Source organism: Protomyctophum bolini (genome assembly GCF_963924005.1).
Source record: "Protomyctophum bolini genome assembly, chromosome: 21".
NCBI lineage: Eukaryota > Metazoa > Chordata > Actinopteri > Myctophiformes > Myctophidae > Protomyctophum > Protomyctophum bolini.
Window position 1 is genome coordinate 28,522,961 of NC_137882.1, and position 19,755 is coordinate 28,542,715.

Sequence of the window (19,755 nt, forward strand, 5' to 3'; positions counted from 1 at the left end):
GCTAAAATAAAAGCTCCAATGATTTAATTGGCTACCGTTAGTCACGTTCTGTTCGAGCGCTAGTACCTGGTGAACAAGAATCTGTATTAGTTGAATGTTTATACATTACAGCAGTGGGCGGCAACCTTTGACATCAAGTGCCACGTTTTTATTTGATAGTTACCATATGAATATTAACTATTTCTTACGCCTTGGATGGCAATTGGATGATTTGAGGCATTTTGTTCCAAAAACTATAACAGGCCAATGTGAAAAGGGTAGGATATATAGACTCCTTAACAGACGACATCACACTGAGTACCAGCATGCGCGTGCATAACGGCAGCACAAGAACCCTTCCTCTCATAAGATGCAATGGAAAAGTTCTAACTGCACTCACGTGTAAAAGAAATGCCCCATCATACTTTCAGATGCTGTTTTTCTCCCAGTGTGGAGAAGAATGATTAGGATTTTTATTGTGATCTCTCGCCCTTGAAATATATAGACCTTGGTTGGTTTCTGTTGTTTGAACAATAATAACGATTCAAAACAGTTGTCCTCAAAACCACACCTCCAGTCGCTGTCATAAGAACGGGAGGTGCGCTCACGTTTGTGCACGGCTGCACACGCACCTGCAGCCCATCAAGTATAATTTATGCTTTGTCCCGCGATTGCCTGCGTGTCGTGCACGCGGACCTATGCTCACAACAGTCGCATCCGCGATGCGATGTGATCTTGTATACACATCGCCACACGGGTGGTTTCAGCCCTTATGGTGTAAATACCTACATCCTTCAACCAGTGACACCTGTGGTATTTATTAACAAATATAATAAGATGGATAATTGTTTTTACATTTGTAAATCCGTGTCTTTGTTGCGATTAATTTATTTTTGTTTGACCGGGGGAAACCAACAAACAACGCATTCCAATTATGTACAGAAATGTGCAATTTATTGTAGGATTATCAAAAACGGACAAAGAGTTTAACTTAAGACAACGAGGAGAATGCCATGATTAGTGCAAGTAGTGGTCGGACGACGCGAAGGTCCGTCATCACGCGTGGCCTTCTCTCTCCGAGTACATCAGGGCGACCAACCCCAGGTGACTGGACAGTACACTGCAACACATCAAATACACACGTCAGGTGACTGGACAGTACACTGCAACACATCAAATACACACGTCAGGTGACTGGACAGTACACTGCAACACATCAAATACACACGTCAGGTGACTGGACAGTACACTGCAACACATAAAATACACACGTCGGGTGACTGGACAGTACACTGCAACACATAAAATACACACGTCAGGTGACTGGACAGTGCAACATGGATGGGAATTATCGATTTGTTTTGATAACCTTATCGATCCATTAACCGGTTAGTTGATAACTTAAAGTGGCATTACTTTTTTTTGAGTGGTGCAACCACTCCAAGGAACAGCAATGTCTGTGTGTGTGTGTGTGGTTAACCTATGTGTTAATGAGTACCAGTAGGGGCGCTGTTGTGCCATGCACAAACACAGACAGTGCTGCACTGTTGCCTGCTAATGAGAGAGATAGAGAGGAGGAGGGGGGAGTTGCACCACTCTGTTCACACGGGTGTGATTTTTTAAATTTTCATCTGAGAATCTTCATTTCCCTCCATGTCTAACAAAGTCTACATTTTGCTGACAGAATACAAAAGGCATTATATTCCTTAAATCGGATATTTATTTCAGATACAGAGCCAGGCAATGGCATCTTTGTATGAGGAATAATATTACATTAAAAGTGCACCGTCTTGTCTGTCACAAAACATGCAAAAGCAGAGACGTGTCTGTGGCAGACAGTTTTCTGAAAAACCCAGTTTCTATATCAGTCGTTCTCAAACATTTTCATGTCAAGTACCCCCAGAATTACCCCAATCTCAAAATATCTTCCAGGGACCCCCCCCCCAGAAGTTTTTACTTCAAAACGTTCACTGTGAACAAATATAAATACACATTCAAAGATTAGATTTTCACGATTTTTCATAAATAGCAGGTCTACGAGCTCATAGTGCGGCACTCTGCACCATGCTATGAGCTTGTAGAGTCGCTATTTTTCAGCTAAATCTGAATGGATAAACGGTGCTCACCAGAGAAGTGATGGAGTGTTAATGTCAACGGTGAATAGTAATGGGCAGAGGGACATGGCAGCAACCTGAGAAGGAAAATAAAACTTTCAGTTTCTCTTTGGGCAGAAAAGTTAATGTTTCATTTAAAAACACAGAAGTTACTTTATGTATTCCCCCATAACATATACCAGTAGAACACTAATGTATTAAAGGTTAGTGATGGGAGATTAATCGGTATCCGTAAAATAATATCGGATTTAGCAGATCTCTAATTTTATTAGAATGAAAAAAGCCTTGTGTGATGATACAGGCTGCAAATTATATCAGTGTTTTCTGGGGAAGCTTTCGAAAGAGTCAATAGTTGGAACATTAAAAAATGAAATACTACATTCAAGCTGTTTATGTTGTGATATGAGCCAACATTTGCACAATAGCGGTGCATCCCTAGTTTTGGAATAAAGGGCATTGCTTTTTTTCAAATTCAGCCTTTTTTTCAGAATGGCCAAAATAATGTATTTAATACAGAATGAGTTAATTATATCGGATATCGGCCAGATTGTCTCATCGGTACAACTACAATGCAGCATAATAGGCCTACATGTCAAATAAGTCACAGTAAAATAATTACCTTGGACAAAAACACCCAGGCTCTGCAGTGTTCACGGGTCAAGCCACTCCTTAGTTTTAATGTCACCAACAGAAGCAGAAAACCCAGCAAGGCACTGTAGAGACAAGACAATAATCTTTTTAGATTCAATGAGCAGAACCTATACAGACAGTTTTCTCTGTGGGAAAAAAAGATATAATAACTAAATCTGTATTTTTGAATACAATAAGCATCTGTCCCATTAACAGCTATACGTGTGGTTCTCAAACATAAGGGAAGATTTGTCAGCATCTGTCGCCGTCGGCAATTGTTATTGCACATGATGTCTTGTGTAACCAAAGAGTGAAAGGTTATACCTGGCGCAGCACACACAGTGAAATGTGTATGACCAAAGGAAAGGGAATTCCAAGGCACCCAAGATGTCCCCTGTAAAACAGATAAACAAACGGGATTCATATAGGAAGTAACTCTGGCTTTCTGGACTTGTAACCAAAGATTCTTGTGTCACAATATATTTATTTGTGAAGTTAGGTAGCCTATTCATTGTTTGTGTATTTCCCAAAAATCCCAACCTCATACAGTACGTCCAAAACTAATGCAAATTCATGAAAAGTATATAATAGGGCGTTATTATACGAAAACACAACGTGTGATTATGGAGATGAAGAGCTTTATGCCCGACAGCAACAATATGCAACAAAGTAATTTGACTAAAAGGCCTATAGTAAACTCTTACCTGTGGGGTGAGCTGCGACAGCCAGCAGCAACACACTATGGGGGTAAAAGACAGGTACACAAGTGAGGAACAATACAGAGAGAGGCAACATACAGTAACAGGTGTGGTGTTTTCGGCACTGATTTGTTGACGTGGACATTCGTCGTCATGACGGACGCACTCTTATTACCTGGACAAATAGTTGATGTACTGCTGCTCAAGGTCACTGAAAAGCAAGTGTGAAAGACAGAGTCAGGTCTTGTTGATCTCTACAACACTGTATCACGTCAGCATGTGTATGTATCGGACACTATAAAACAGTGGTTCCCAAGATACCCCCACATTGACACTTAATTAGCCCGCGGACCCCAATTTGAAAAGCTATGCCGGCGACCCCCATAAGAGAAGGTTTTTACGGCTCTCAGGACCCTCAGTTTGACATGCATTAGTCTACGGACCCCCATTTAATGGCTTCTCTATCTCTGGGACCCCCAATTTATATTGTAAAATCAATGTTAATTTAACTCCGCATACAAATGCAAATGGACCCATTAGGGTGCATTTGGTTCCAAACTATAATTTAGCTGGGGACCCCCTGGAACTCCCTCAAGGACCCCTGGGGGTCCCCGGACCACACTTTGAGAACCACTGATATAAAAGGTCCTTTCAGACCGGCAGCGACAATGCGTTTTGAGCGGCGACAACACAAGCGTATTTATGTGGGTGCGGTCGAGTGACACTGGATTGTGTTGAGCTCTTTTTTTTCACGCTTGCGTTGTCGTGTCCCTCATGATCAGACCGGTCGTTGATCACGTCTGCGTCACATGCTACCCATCTGAAAGGACCTATAACATTTGAATAATACTGTATACAGTATTGTGTCTTTCGCCATTATTTTATATTTTTTATGGAGGCATAGACAGTAGGCTGACAGGCCAGTATTGTGCATTTCTAGTGTGTGTGGTAGCTGTTTTTTCTTTTTTTTCCTTTCACAACCACCAAACTTACCTCAAATGGCTGGACTTGAAATAAACCTGGAACACTCTATATGCACCTGAAAAGAAATGATGTATTGCATTGGATCATTTTTATGGAATAAAAGGTGAGGTGTGCTGGTAGCCGACTGATTAGTTAATGGGCTACAGAAGTGCAATGCCACCTGGTTCAAATTACAATCTGTAGTTGTACACAAGACCTGTTTTACAAGATGTTGTTCCTCCTGCTTAGCAATTAGCATCCTGTCTCTCTATACTCTTCTATGTAAATTAAGGAGTGCCTCCCCAACTCCCCATTCATTGGACAGTAGCAGTCACCAGATTGACCAGAACAAGGGTGAGTCTAACATGGTTAACACAGAGTTTGAAGGTGAATGGGCGTATATAGGGTGGAGGTGTGTCTGATCAAATGCGCATCAAATATTATGAATTTTACAACACACAAAGGTCCAAGTAGATGTTAATATAATAATATCCAAATGGTGATTACGTGATCTCAAAATCCCAGTTTAGTCTACACAACACAACGCTGACAAGTATTGAAGTCAATTAATTTTAATTAATCCTTGACTTCATTGCCAAGTATGGGTGAACTTACCCTCACACGATAGATGACACACGGCCCACATGTAGCCACTCATGTCAAACTGCAGGGTACAAAAAAAGCATTGTTAAATAATGTGATGAAGGGTTAGCGTTGGTACTGTAAATAACGTTTTATCCAAGGCACCCCTGACTGCATTACATTGCTACTTTATAGAACCTTGTATGTCATATTAAAACGTGATAGAATAGTAGTTTCTGTTAAAATGTATTGAAAATAACTCCACACTTGACATTAAACACTTGGTCCCTATTCTGGGGGGAACATGCAAGTGATATTGATACATTGAAAATATAAAATAGTATTCTGTGGCACCTCTGGACTTGGACCATTTGAGAAACCTTGCCCTACGATATATAATACATTCCCTACCTTAAGGATACTTATACTATGTCCAGTAAACATGATACAGCCATGATAAAGATATTCACCTGAGAGTCACACAGCGGAAGGGAGACGGCAGATATCAGCAGGCAACACACACTACAAGAGGACGAAGACAAATGAAAAGAAAAGCTCTGATATGAATATGGTATGTGATTGCCTCATTTAGGAGTGGACTGAGACCAGCTTCTACAAATGCCTTCTAAATCATGACAGTTCTCTGAATAATGTGTTTCTATATCAGTTGTTCTCAAACTATTTCATGTCAAGGACCCCAAAAATATATAGTATTTGGCCGCCGACCCCCATCTGAAAATGTGTGGTTCATAACTTCATAACACCAGTAACAACGGGTCTGCAGGTTTTCACAGTAAACGATAATTCATATTCTTAAAAAAAAACACAAAAGGGTGTGGTGGGGTGACGGGACAAAACATACCTAAAAGTCTTCGGCCATGGCAGCTTCTGTTGATGACAAGAAATATCACAGCACCAAATCAAAACATGTACGTATAGGCCTACACTGTTGGGTGGAAACCTCCTATGCCCCAAAACTCTAACCCATTCTGACCGGGCACCCATTTTGGTGTTTAGCATCATGTTATGCTTTACCTATTGAAAAATAGCAGATCTACAAGCTCATATCGCGCCACCGAGTGGCGCGATACGAGCTTGTAGGTCTGCTATTTTTGAAAAATTCAAAGAACGACTGACATTTTTAGAATCTGATCTCAGGTCAGAATGGGTTCATCAGACCAGTGTGTGTCCGGTGGAAACCTCGTATGAATCTGATCTCAGGTCAGATGCGTTTCAAGCCTGTACATCTGCTAGGCTTTTGATGCTTTTGTGTGAAGCTGTAGTATATATGATCAAGTAGTATAGGGTGTCAATTTACGAATAGAAACACAAAAAAGATAGATATGGCTTCATTGACTATTTTAATAGGTGCACGCTAACCCCTCCTACACAATAGCACAATAGAAAATTGGAAAGAAAGAAAAGGAACTGAAAGAAAAGGAACTGAGTGTTTTTTCTTTATTTTATTTTTTATTATTTAAAAAAGAATGTCTAACTTACTTAATTCACAACATGTTGGAAGTTTGAGAGCAAGAATGTCTGTCCTGTTGTCTGTTTTGTTTGTCTGTTCACACTTGTCATTGTTTAACTGTTTTTTGTTTTTTCATGTTTATCACACTTATGTTTTTTTGTTATACTGTATGTGGAACATTTACATTGCCTGTTATTTTTTTCATTTTTATTTAACTGAATTACTTATCATTATCTAATCTGAAATTGTCGAACAAAAATGCCTAATAAAAACAGTATTAAAAAAAAAAAAAGATAGATATGGAGATATGCCCAACACAGCAACGGAACGGCTGCTGGACAGTTCTATTCGAGGTCTTAGGTCTAGAGGACAAATGCCTAATTTGTTGTCTTCATTCTTTTTTTTTTCTTCATTCAACAGATTCATAATAGGAGGAGCCACCATGGGTTGCATTTACCTCTCCGTCTTTGAGTTTCAGAATCAGGAAACTGACCACATGGGAGGCATTTTGAAGGGTGAAGAAGATGGGAATGCTCTGGAACACAGAGTAAAAGTCATCAAACATTTTGACCACCATCTTCATAAGGCATTAAAGAAACAAATGGTCATAGTCATGACCATTTACAGCGTGCAAGGTAAGTTTTACGACGTATTGACGGTTTAAAGGCCCACTTCATTGGTCCTCACTAATGTTCATGATAAAATACCACCAATTTCTTCCTACTCAGTCAGGGTCTCATAGGAGGGCTGTGGGCAGTTCAGAAACCCGTCCACCAGTGACATCGATGGGGAATCCAAGTTAATCTAAACTGCAGGCTTTCTATTCCTGAAAAGTTGCAATGCGAAAATGTAAGCCATCGTTACCTCACGATAATAAAAATCTAAATCTAAAATCTGCCTATAACAATGATGTCACTGATGGTGGTGGACAGGTTTCTGAACTGCCCTCTATGAGAGACAGGCAGAGTAGAAACAAATTGTGGTATTTTATCATGATCATTAGGACCAATTATCTGAAGAAAAGGTTGAAGAGTGGTGAAGTGGTCCCTTTAAGTGGATATAATGCTAGTCGACAGTTCATGTAGGCTGCGGGACTGAATACCGGAGATGCCAAAACCTAACCCTAACCTCACAAACACTATGGCCAACCCTAACCTTAACCTCACAGCATATTAATAACCTCAATACTACACCCATCATACCGTAGCATGCTCTGGGAAAAGAGTGACTCTCACCAGAGATGACAGTGATCTTGAGCCAGCATATATGCTTCCCACAAACAGGAGAGACCCTGGGAGCCAGGGGAGAGCTGTCGACCTAGAACGCAAGGATGAAACACATCAGTGGTGTAGTCACTATTAAGTACTACACTTACGTACAATTTTGTATATATTTTTACACTTTACTGGAGTATTTCCAATTTTCAGTACTTCATCTCAGAAGCAAACATTATACTTTTACTCCATTGCAATGATTTGAAAACTTTAGTTACTTTGTAGATTTTGCTTTAATACGATTTACAAAACATTACATGAACTTGTGAGATGGCATATTCTGCATAATGAGTATTCCGGACTTTTACTTGTAACAGTGTGCATTTCTACATTGCAGTATTGTTACTTTTACTTCAAGTAAAGAAAGCGTGAGTAATTTTTTCCACCTCTGAGTAACAACTCGAGTGCTCCTGTATAACCACAATCAAAGCTCTTCGGAGATGGAGTTACCTCCCTTCCAGAGACAGACAAGACCGTCAGTAAATAATTTAAGACAATGAAGTCATTCCAGTGTCTTTTACAACAGTGGTTCCCAAAGTGGGGTCCAGGGACCCTTGGGGTCCTTGAGAGGGTTCCAGGGGGTCCCCCCAGCTAAATGATAATTAGGAACCAAATGGACCCTTATTGGTCTGTAACTCAGAGAGTGTACAAATGGAACCAAATGGACCCTCACAGGTCCATTTGGTTCCATTTGTACATTCTCAGAGTAAAATGATAAATGAACATTGATTTTACAATATAAAATGGGTCCCAGAGATAGAAATGCCATTAAATGGGGGGCCGTAGCCTAATTCAGGTCAAACTGGGGGTCCCTGGATTTAAACGGGTTGAGAATCACTGCTAGAGCCGTAAAACTCTTTGTCCTTGGCATATATTTTCTAATGGGGGGGTCCGCGGGACTAATGAGTGTCAATTTTGGGGGGATCCTTACCGTCCTTGACATGAAAAGGTTTGAGAACCACTGCTTTACAATACATTACCTGGTAATGCGGCTCATTTCCAGCCATCCCAGCTTGCCACAGAGCACAAGCAGAAGAGCCCCAATGCATGTCTGCCATCTAAAACGTAAAAAACATTGATTTGTTTTAGTACTGGTGCCGAGTCGACACTATACTATGATAACGATGCGGTTTCACAATCTACGTCTTGCGACAAATGTGTGTATATGTGTTCTGCATACTTGGCTGCTGGGTCGCAAGACGATAGAAAATAAGTATTTATTTGGAAAAACATTTGTGAATGGTTCGAATAGCCAATCTACAAGCTCACAGCGTGTCAATGTAGATCAGCTAGTTGAACTATTTTAAAATGTTTTTCAAAACGTTGTTTAGGGTTACATTAAGGGTTAAGGCACTGATGAAAATAGGGCCACAAATCTCTCCTTGCCCAAACATACAGTAGCTGATATACAAGAGCCTGTCACAGACTCATTGTGTACTTTGTACAGATCTGATATTTTTGGATCTGGATGCCTACTGCCTAGGGTTCGAGTGGGACATTAAAGCTGCAATCCAGAATTTCTAATACAGGAGGGAATAGTATTGTAATAGGACACCACAATGGAAACAAGTCCCCATTGTTGTAGTATTATCCTTCTAGTTCAAATTACTGTACATAGACCCGTTTACACTGCTGTCTAATAAAGTATTCAAGGGGATAATGATTTTGAGCTTAATGCAATACCTCAGGTTCACCAGTAGGTGTCCTATCAGATCACAGACAGATAGAGAACCGACTTCAACGGCTCAACCATCATATTTTATTCCCACACACAAAAATGTATGGATTTATGGACTTTTAAACGTTTCGTTTTAAACTATTCTGATGAATTGAAAAAGGTGGACCCTGTTGTAAAACAAGTGTAATGCTTTAGTGTCGTCCACAGTAACAGTCTAAAGTTGCTCTTGCCTCTTGGCTACTGAGTACGTGCTTTCATGTAATGTACCCATTCTGCAAACTGAAACTGTTAATATATCAATAAATCAATCAATCCGTTTGGTGCCATTACAAAAGAATAGATGATAATACGAAATATTGATAATGCGACTCACCCCTGGAATAAAGTAGGATAGGTAAACTTCAACACGGAAAGGACAAACTGGAAACAGAAACCAGATTAATACAAAATAAAAACAACTTTTAGAAAAACAACGATAGTCTTTCTTTACAACATATAACAAGGCTGTACTTGTTTAGACTTGGCTCATGGATGGTGCGGTAAAAGTTTGGTGATATGTTACGTTACAAAAACAGGATGACTTCAACATCAGGAAGAAGAGGGTAGGCCTACATACAAATGCAATTCTGCCATATGAATATCTTAGGCATTTGTTAGACAAGCACAATCACAGTGTGTCTGTGATGCTAACTTGATTTCTAACCCCAGGGGTTCGTTTGATGTTAGTTAATAGCAGCATCAAAACCAGTTGAATTATACAAAGGCAATAATTTGGAAACAGTGCTCAGATCTTTATAAGATCAACAAGGCGTCGCAATGTGGCGCAGTGTGAGCTTGTAGATCGGCTGTATTTCCCCCAAAAAGCTTGAATATTTTCAAAACACATTAAAAACTCAAATCTGTCACAAAATCTTTTGGAAAAATCTTTTATCAAATTCATTCGGGGGTCCAGGGCATGGGAAAAAAAGTACATTAAAAAAAAGTTATAACAAAAAGCTTTTAATCTATGTCCTACCTTATTGGTGAAATATGTTGCGATGAAAACGCAGCTGAACACCAGGCCAATGAAGTGTCTCTTCCACTGCATGCTGATCCATCATCATCATCCTGGACATGGGTCTATTTACTTGGACATTATCTTGTCCTACATGATGGGTTCAGGCTTGTTGGATGTTGATCAGAAAACTTCCCGTTCTCTTTTCTTCACCTGGGTCCCCGGGCGGCGCGTTGACACGTCACAAGGCTCGTGACGTCACATAATGCCGTGTCGGTCAAGTGAGACACCGACACCATGGTGAATTTCCGACCACACACTTCAAAATAAATGGCATTCTTTTTTGGAGGGCCCCTCCTGCCTGGCCCAGGCTTGTGTGCTTGTGTGTAGGCACTAGTCTAGGCCATGAGATGTACAGAAAATAAATACACAATTATCATGGTTTTGTAATATACTTTTGTGCTAATAGACGTAGGCCTATGCCATCACAATAAGTAATAGTGTAATAACTGTATAATAGTGTAATATATGTAGGCCTAATAGTGTAAGTGTAATAGTGTTATTAGTATAGTGACGTATACCTGTAATTTTGGCAAATATTAGTTACAATTATCTATTGTTTATGCTAAATTCAAATTGAGTATCTCAACTTAATACAGCATCTGATTGATGGCAGTAACACGAAGATTATTTTTTATCATTAGAAATTCATTCCATCCAAAGGGATGAATGAACTCGCCGGTTTACCAACTCGCCGCATCGGAAATTCTTCATCAATATCTTCATCGTTATGCTGACATGCTGTCTTCATCAGTGTAGTAAACCACAGATGTTATATATAGTTCATTTCCAAAAAAGGGATCAAATTATTTTGTGCAATTAAATGGTCAGCTAGATAATGATAAAAAGGTGAGTGGGCCTATGACTGTGAATATGATACCAATGATATTTCAGGATATTGTTTATTAATGAATTACATTGTTTCTGTACTTGTCTTTGGTGGTTAAACTTTAGCATTCATACTTCATCTATAGTGTAAACTAAAATGCACTAAACTGTGGTGAGTCAGAAGGTAATTGTTGCATTGCAATGCAATCTTACACACATTTCTTTATGCCTATTTAATTGTACATGTTTAGTTCCACTTTTGCTTTGGCAATGTAAGCATAATGTTTTCTCATGCCAATTGAATTGAATTGAATTGAATTGAATTGAATAGACAGACAGACAGACAGACAGACAGACAGACAGAGACGATAGAAGTGATACAATTTATCTGTAAAATAAATAAATACATAAATTAATTAATTACAATAATAATAAAAAAACATATTCTATAAAACGGCATTTAAAGAAATATATTTATTTATTTTTACCGTTTTATTTTGAAGCCATTGTCAGGTTTCACGTGTGACGTCACCCCCCTGGCTCTGCCCACAAGGTCTGGGTCACGTGGTGTCTGTCCAGTAAGAGAAGTTTCCGTGTTTACTTCTTCTTGGTGAAGATAGAACTGAACAACAACATACTAACAGTGAACAACAGCACATACAATACACACAGACAGTCAGTTGTTCATGGAGAAGGAGCAGGACAGGATCCGCCACTACACGCACCGCCATGGCCTTTCTGAAGAGCAGAGAGAGATCTAAAGAGAGGTTTGTTTGTCCCTGAAGGCCGACGCCACATTAATTAATGAGCTTGGATGAATGATCATTTTGTCTTGTCTGCAAGCAAGCGACACTGTCTGTCGTGCGACGGGAGAAGGAGAACGAGTGTTTTTTATACTTTGTTTTTGCCAACTCGAGTCGTAGCTGCACAACTATTAGTTGATTTATTTATTCCTTATATGATAACTTTTTTTAATTTCAAGGACCGCCATGTACAAAATGCATTTTGTACACTCTCAGAGTTACATACCTGTAAGGCCAATGGTCCATTTGGTTCCATGTGTACGCTCTCAGAGATGCAGACCTGTAAGGGTCCATTGGTTCCATTTGTATGCAGAGAGAGTTACACATCTGTGAGGGTCTATTTGGTTCCATTTGTATGCAGAGCGAGAGTTACAGTACACATGATGTGAGGGTCCATTTGGTTCCATGTCAAGAGTTACAGACCTGTAACTTTATTTGATTTATCGGATTAGGACGGTCTGCAGAATTTATTGCTGCAAGTTTATACTACACTGTCATCCATTGATTGATTGATTGATTGTTGTTATTGCATATTATATGCATCATTAAGATGCATGCTGCTTTGCATAGTTCAGTGAGCGTAAGCATTATGCTCAGTGTTGGGGAAGTTACTTTGAAAGCGTAGCTTGTAAAGCTACAAGTAGCTCACCATGGCAGTAGCTTGATCAAGCTACATAGCTACCCCTGGAGAAATGTAGCTTGTAAAGCTACAGCTACATGGAAAAAGTAGCTCAGCTACTTTATATTTTTCAGCGTTAAATTGAGAATGTACATGCGGTGCATATGAAACAAAATATAATATCCTACAAAAAAGTCACATGCCACGATGCCAGCTGAAATATGCCTCTCAACAGTTTTATTAAAAAAAATAAAAAAAATAAAAAAGACTTAGAGACTTACACAAATAAAAGAGGATCTGTTGAGGATACTGTGTGTTATGGCATTTAATCGTCAATGTTAACACATCTTAACTGTAAAAAAAGAGACCCTTGTATAATGAGAACTACACCTACATTATAACTAAACAACTGTTACATGATGACATTTGATCGTCAACATTTGAAGACCCCTGTTCTAGACAGATTTTCCCCCATTAAAGAAAGGATAAAACAAACCAATTGTTGAGAATGTTATTAAAACGGGCATAGTCTTTACAGTCACACAAATAAAAGAGGATCTGTTGAGGATACTGTGTGTTTAAATGGCATTTGATCGTCAATGTTAACACATCTTAACTGTGAAAATAATAATAAAGGTCTCTTGATAGCCACACCTATAAATAAATCTTAACTTAACACAACCTAAACTGTAACTTAACTGTAAAAGAAAGTTGGGCCTATATTTTTTTATATGCCAGGGCAGAACCGTTTGTTGACGCGACACATGAGCAGTCTCTCAAAGTTCTTATCCGATAAGCGGTTGCGTTTGGCACTGAAAATGTCCTTGCCAACACTGAAAAGCCGCTCACATGCGGCACTGGATGGGACACCACTGTTGAACTTGTGGTGTTCTAGTGGGGGGGTTGTTCTAGTACAAGCATTAACACAGCAACCAATGGTCAAAATGAATATATTTATTTCATGTTATTGCCCAAAATTGTAGCTTGTAACTTGAGTAGCTAAGCTACCAAAAATTACCCAAAAAGTAGCTGAGCTACTTGACGAGGTACACCAATATGAATGTAGCTAAGCTACCACAAGCTACAGCAAAATGTAGCTAAGCTACGTAGCTCAGCTACATGTAGCTTAATACTCCCCAACACTGATTATGCTGTCTTATGATGTGTGATGGAACCAAAAGGACTGGTCAGGGTCCATTTGGTTCCATAACTTCCATCTGTATGTGGACTGTGGGACAACGTGGGAATTTCACAAATATCGTTCACGTTAGAATGCATTATTATGTAATTACGTACCCCATATGTTTTTGAGGGGCGCTAGCCCCTCCAATGCATGGCTTTTTCCCCCCATTACATTATATGCCAGCTAAGTCTATGGGAGTACTTATGATGTAATTCATTTGCCAGCCAAGTATATGAACTTCAATGTTCGTTTAGGGCACTAAAAGGCAACCTGAGATGTCACGTGGCCGATATAAATGCATCTGGTAACTTATTTGGTTTCATACAAGAGACACCGTGACAGGTTGAAATGCTTGACAGCGGAATCGACGACACAGAAGCAACCTCACTTTTGTTTGTTTGTCTACCCCCCCCAAAAACAATCTGCATGTGTGGCCGCCACACACATGATGACCCGGGTGGGCATGCTTAAAACAAACATTAATAAGTCCACATGCTTGGCTGCCTCGTCATGTAGCAGCCAAGACGGCGGTGGCTCAGGGGTAGAGTGGCTGGATGGTAACCGTAAGGTTTGCCAGTTCGAACCCGGGCTCCCACAGAGTTGCTGTGGAAGTGTCCTTGAGCAAGACACTGAACCCCCTAATTGCTCCTGATGTGCTGGTTGGTGCCTTGCATGGTTTCCGCCGCCATGTGTGCGTGAATGGGTGAATGTAATGCACAATCTATGTAAAACGCCTTGGATAAAGGCACTATATAAATGCACCATTTACCATTTAAGACTATGATGAAATGATTAAGATGATGATGATTATTGCATAATCTTTTGTTTTGCATATTTTGAGATAAAAAATATAAAATTATCAAATGGAGCAGTGCGATTCTGGGGAAGGCCCAGAGGTCTCCCCACAGCAAAATGAGGAACAGTTTTTAACACAATTTTTAGAGAATTTAGCAGGGAAGTAAGACTGTTCACACTACATCACCACGGACATGCTAAAACCCTGTAGGCCGGTGCGCAGCCTCAGATCTGCAGATAGGGCCCTCCTGTAGTTCCACCCACAACTCACCTTGTCACCCGAGGTGACCGGGCATTTGCGGCCCGCGCATTATCACTCTGGAATGCCCTCCCCTTGGCTCTCAGGCAAGCAGAGACCGTGCCCGCTTTTAAACATCTTTTAAAAACACACCTGTGTGTCAACTGCTTTTCCTAAATCAGTTTTACATGTATGTGTGTATTTGTATGTAGGCCTATGTGTATGCATATGTATACATATATTATATATGTGTATGCATTTATTTATTGTTTCCTTGATGTGTTTTTATGTGATTCTATGCTTTGTGTTCTTAAAGGAGAATTCCATGCTAGAATGCTTTCTTACCTTTCTTTGTAGTTGTTACGTCCCCACCAAAGAGGTCCAGGTGTTATTTTGTGCAAAAACTCCTTATTGGCTATTTCCCCTACCATAAGCGCTCAATGAATTGCATTGCATTGAATGGGAATTGAATGGGGCTATGGGGTGTTGTGCTAATTCGCTTATTTCCATCGAAATAAGTAGTAAACTGTGACGCTTGAGATATTATTTACATTATGAAGAGAGGGTATATACAAAGAAAATATAATTTTGAGCAATGGAAATAAGCGAATTAGCACAACACCCCATAGCCCCATTCAATTCCCATTCAATTCAATGCAATTCATTTAGGGCTTATGGTAAGGGAAATAGGGGAAAAGGAGCTTTTGCACAAAATAACACCTGGCCCTCTTTGGTGGGGACGTAACAACTACAAAGAAAGGTAAGAAAGCCTTTTAGCATGGAATTCTCCTTTAATGTTGTTTTTGATTGTTGTGTCTGTAAAGCACTTTGTAACTTTATGTTTGAAAAGGTGCTTTATATTTCATTAATTCATTCATTCATTCACTATCATAGGTTTCACTTCCGCCACGTACATTGTGAGACAATGAAATCTAAGTAATGTGAATAGTTGCGAAGAGTTTCAAGACACTAGAGTTAAAGGAGAATTTGGATCTACTGTATATATTCTGTTCTGAATGATGCCATTTTTGTGTACTCAGTTTTCTGTTTGTGTCTTTTTTTCACCCCCACCAAGATTTTCGCTGCTGTTGCTGGATCTGGAGGAATATTATTTTGAGCAGCACATCGCCCTGCTCATCACTAGAAGCTCTCAGAAGGACAAGTAAGAGACACATCATTTATTACAGATGTTAACGATACAATTATTTTCCTTCCCTATACCGATTTCTGATACCGGCTAGAACCTGCGTATCGGTCGATATGATACCGGTGGGTAATTAAACCCATTTAGGCCTGATGTCTTCTGAATCATGACAATTTTCTGAAATGCCTCATGTTTCTGCATCAGTGGTGCTCAATATTTCATGTCAAGGACCCCAGAAATTATATGTAATTGGCCTCCAAGCCCCATCTGTAAATATGTTGTTCCAGGAAACCCTCAGAAGCAAAGATTTGAGTTAAAAATGTTCGCTCTGAAGGAACATATATTCAAAGATTTGTACCACATTTTCACGATTTTTCAAAAATAGCAGATCTACAAGCTCATAGCGCACCACCGAGTGGCGCGCTATGAGCTTGTAGATCTGCTATTTTTCAATAGCTAAATTATAACAATGTTTAAAACACCAATTGGGGTTCCCGCCCAGAATGGGTTAAGGCTGTCGGACCCTTACAGGTCTGATACTCTCAGAGTTATGGGGGTCCTTAAAATCAAAGAAGTTTGAGAAACACTGATATATGAATAAATAAAGAAATGCAATAATAGTCCGAATTTGAGGCAGTTATCGACACAGTTTTTGATACTGGTATCGAGGGGCGGCAGTGGCTCAGGAATAGAGTGGCCGGTAGAGCAGCCAGATGGGAACTGTGAGGTTCACAGTTTGATCCCTGTGGACTCCCCCAGAGTTGGTGTCGAAGTGTCCTTCAGCAAGACTCTGAACCACTAATTGCTCCCGATGTGCAGGTGGTGGTGCCTTGCATGGTTTCCTCTGCCATCGGTGTGTGAACGGGTGGGTGAATCTATGTAAAGCGCCTTGGATAAAGGCGCAGTAACTAGCTAACTAGTAACTATAATTGCACCATTTACCATTTCATCAAGCCTCACAGCAAGTCACCGCCTCCCGGTGGCTTATACGTTGTTTTGAAAACGCAGAGCTGCGTGTATGCAGTGATATCCGATATCGCTGGACGTTGCGTTGTCCTTGTGCCACGTGTCATTATGAATACGACATGAAATATGTCCCTGGTCACACGCTTGAATAGGCAGGAGAAGGGCACACACACCAAAATGAACGAGGTGCCAAAGGCCTAAGAAGGCCTTCCCTGAAGACAGGCCGGCAGCAGCGATAAGCACAGTGCGACCCTGGGTCATAGTAGCAGTCAGCATGTGCTGTGTACTGTAACTCAATCACGCATCACTCAAACTAAATCCACACGACTATAATCACACAAGACATTAAAGGACCACTTCACCACTTTTCAACCTATCTTCATATAATAGGTCCTCACTTATAATCATGAAGAATTGGCGCAATTGTTTTCTTTTCTTTTCAAAATCTTTTTATTTGAGTTTTTGTGACAGACCCAGGGGTAAGCATTAGACAGACATATCAAATATGAAAATAAAAATAAATAAAACTCCATCCCCTATCCCACCCACCCCCCACCCACACTCCCAAGGATAGTCGAAGAATACATGAATATAGTTACAAAAATTAATAAATTAAATAAAAAGTAGATAATAATAGAGCAGATTTTAATAGCAGAGCAGAATTTGTTTCATTTGTGGCTGGTGTGGCCGAGGCATAGGCACGGCGCACTATACCGTTTGTGTGTCGTGGTAGAATGTCATAATCGGACCCCAGGTTTTGTAAAAGGCACGGCACACTATACCGTTTGTGTGTCGTGGTAGAATGTCATAAACGGACCCCATGTTTTATAAAACTTTTTTCCAGAGCCGGCAATTGAAAATCTTAACATCTCCAACTCGAGACAGGACATTATATCACGAAGCCACTGACGGAGCACGGGCGGGGCAGCATCCTTCCATTTGAACAGAATGGCACGCCTAGCTAGCAATAAGGCAAAGTCGACCATACGACACTCTATGCGTGTTAGAGGAAGGTCATCCCTTCCAGCAGTGCTAAGGAGAGCCATTAAGGGATCCGGGTCTAGATTTTGATGCAAAATGTTGGACAGAGTCTTAAACACACTCCCCCAAAATGGTTGTAATTTTGGACACATCCAATACTGATGGAACAAAGTTGCATCACCGCTCTTGCACTTGTCACAGGTAGGACTTACGTCAGGATAAATACTTGCTAGTCTAGCCTTAGACATATGAGCTCTATGGACTATTTTAAACTGCACTAAGCAATGTCGTGCACAGAGAGAGGACCTGTGTATAGAAGAGAAAACAGAGTCCCACACTTCCTCAGACAGTGTGAGCCCCAGATCATGTTCCCAGTCGGCCTTTATCTTATCCAAGGGTGCTGGCCTCGAATTTGAAATGGTATCATATAATATTGAAATGGCGCCCTTAGTCATTGGGTCAAAGGACAGAAATTCATCAATAGGGTTAGGATTAGGCTTATTAGGGAAACCAGGTAATATAGAGCTCACATAATGCCGGACCTGCAGGAATCTGTAGAAGTGTGGTCTAGGTAGACTATATTTCGTTGAGATTTGATCAAAGGATGCAAACCTCTCTTCCACAAACAGGTCTCTAAACCATTTAATGCCCTTTTCATGCCAACTCTGAAAGGTCACGTCTTGCATTGATGGAACAAAAAGGTGGTTGGAGGCCACAGGACTGACCAGGGAGAGGTCTCTATAATTATAAGTTTTCCTGAACTGGGCCCACACTCTCAGCGTATGACGCACCACCGGGTTAGTTATTGAATCAGGCAAGGGGCGGCCGAGCGGTGAACTAAGAATAGCTGGAAGTGATAGATTACTACACGATTTAAGCTCTAGAGCTGTCCATTCTGCAATTGTTTTCTACTCTGAGTCTGTGTCTCATAGGAGGGCTGTGGGCAGTTCAGAAACCGTGACATCATCGATGGGGAATACAAGCTAATAGAAACGGCAGGCTTTCTAGTCCTGAAAAGTTGCAATGCGAAAATGGAAGCCATCGTTCTCACGATAATTTTTGTAAAGAAATCTTGTTTAAAAAAAAAATCTGCCTAATGATGATGTCACTGGAAGACTGTTTCCAAACTGCCCACAGCCCTCCTATGAGACACAGACTGAGTAGAAGAAAATCGTGCCATTTATTTCATGATTATTAGTGAGGACCTATTATATGAAGATAGGTTGCAAAGTGGTGAAGTGGTCCTTTAAGGTTATTTTTTATTCAGAATTGTGTTTCTATGGCCCGAAAAGGTTTCATAACCACTGATATAAGAAACTGATGTGTCTAAAATAAAGAGTTACTTTTCAAAAAATGTAAACCAAGACGGCAAGAAAGACACAGATGGTATATACAATCATGTCACTATTTGAGAGAAAATGTCAAAGAGGTTTTACACATGCTGTCTGAGTGGGTGTAAAACCTCTTAGCCCTTTTCTGGGTGTAAGTTCGCTGTACAGAAGTTCTCTAAATTACACAGTGAAATGCACAGTGCTTTATGCAGATGCAGATGTTATCATCTATTGTGGTTTGATAAATGTTTTCCAGGCGTCATTAATCTTAAAGACGAGACACAAGAGGGCAATAGTTACTATCAAGGACATTTCTATAATAAGAGCTGTGTTGCTATTAATATATGTGAATCTGATTGTCTGGCTGGAGTGGTGTCATCTTATCCTTCCTATTGGATTTGATTCATTGAAACCTTTATTTCAA

General features: G+C 40.2%; 2 protein-coding genes across 3 annotated transcripts in view; one reads left to right on the forward strand and one right to left on the reverse strand.

Moving 5' to 3' along the window:
* Nucleotides 1–922: 922 nt before the first annotated feature.
* Nucleotides 923–10,618, reverse strand: tmem241 (transmembrane protein 241). 2 transcript variants are annotated; one of them, XM_080793591.1, is made up of 15 exons: nucleotides 10,405–10,618; nucleotides 9,763–9,809; nucleotides 8,692–8,769; nucleotides 7,673–7,754; nucleotides 6,895–6,972; nucleotides 5,829–5,854; nucleotides 5,437–5,488; nucleotides 5,000–5,048; nucleotides 4,415–4,460; nucleotides 3,597–3,632; nucleotides 3,428–3,462; nucleotides 3,048–3,117; nucleotides 2,713–2,806; nucleotides 2,106–2,170; nucleotides 923–1,099 (listed from the first exon to the last, which is right to left on the reverse strand). In XM_080793591.1, exons 1-15 carry the CDS (start codon nucleotides 10,474–10,476, stop codon nucleotides 1,036–1,038), a joined length of 894 nt encoding a protein of 297 aa, XP_080649717.1. In that variant the 5' UTR covers nucleotides 10,477–10,618; the 3' UTR covers nucleotides 923–1,035. The 2 variants fall into 2 exon arrangements, with proteins under 2 accessions (XP_080649717.1, XP_080649716.1); XM_080793590.1 differs by lacking the exon at nucleotides 923–1,099 and adding an exon at nucleotides 1,121–1,271.
* Nucleotides 10,619–11,861: 1,243 nt separating this feature from the next.
* The window catches only part of nsmaf (neutral sphingomyelinase (N-SMase) activation associated factor), a 39,661-nt gene continuing 31,767 nt past the window's right edge, over nucleotides 11,862–19,755 (forward strand). The window contains exons 1-2 of the mRNA XM_080794321.1: nucleotides 11,862–12,038; nucleotides 15,985–16,071. Coding sequence (XP_080650447.1) covers nucleotides 12,001–12,038; nucleotides 15,985–16,071 — 125 coding nt within the window. The 5' untranslated portion in view covers nucleotides 11,862–12,000. The remainder of the gene's footprint in view (nucleotides 12,039–15,984; nucleotides 16,072–19,755) is intronic.

What these genes read in the sequence shown, in the direction of transcription:
- tmem241 (XM_080793590.1), bottom strand. Translation starts at nt 10,476, where the DNA reads ATGCAGTGGAAGAGACACTTCATTGGCCTGGTGTTCAGCTGCGTTTTC. An exon ending in CACTGTGTGTGCTGCGCCAG is followed by an intron (nt 2,807 to 3,047) that starts GTATAACCTTTC and finishes TTGTCTCTACAG; the next exon opens with TGCCTTGCTGGGTTTTCTGC. An exon ending in AACACTCCATCACTTCTCTG is followed by an intron (nt 1,272 to 2,105) that starts GTGAGCACCGTT and finishes TATGTGTTGCAG; the next exon opens with TGTACTGTCCAGTCACCCGA.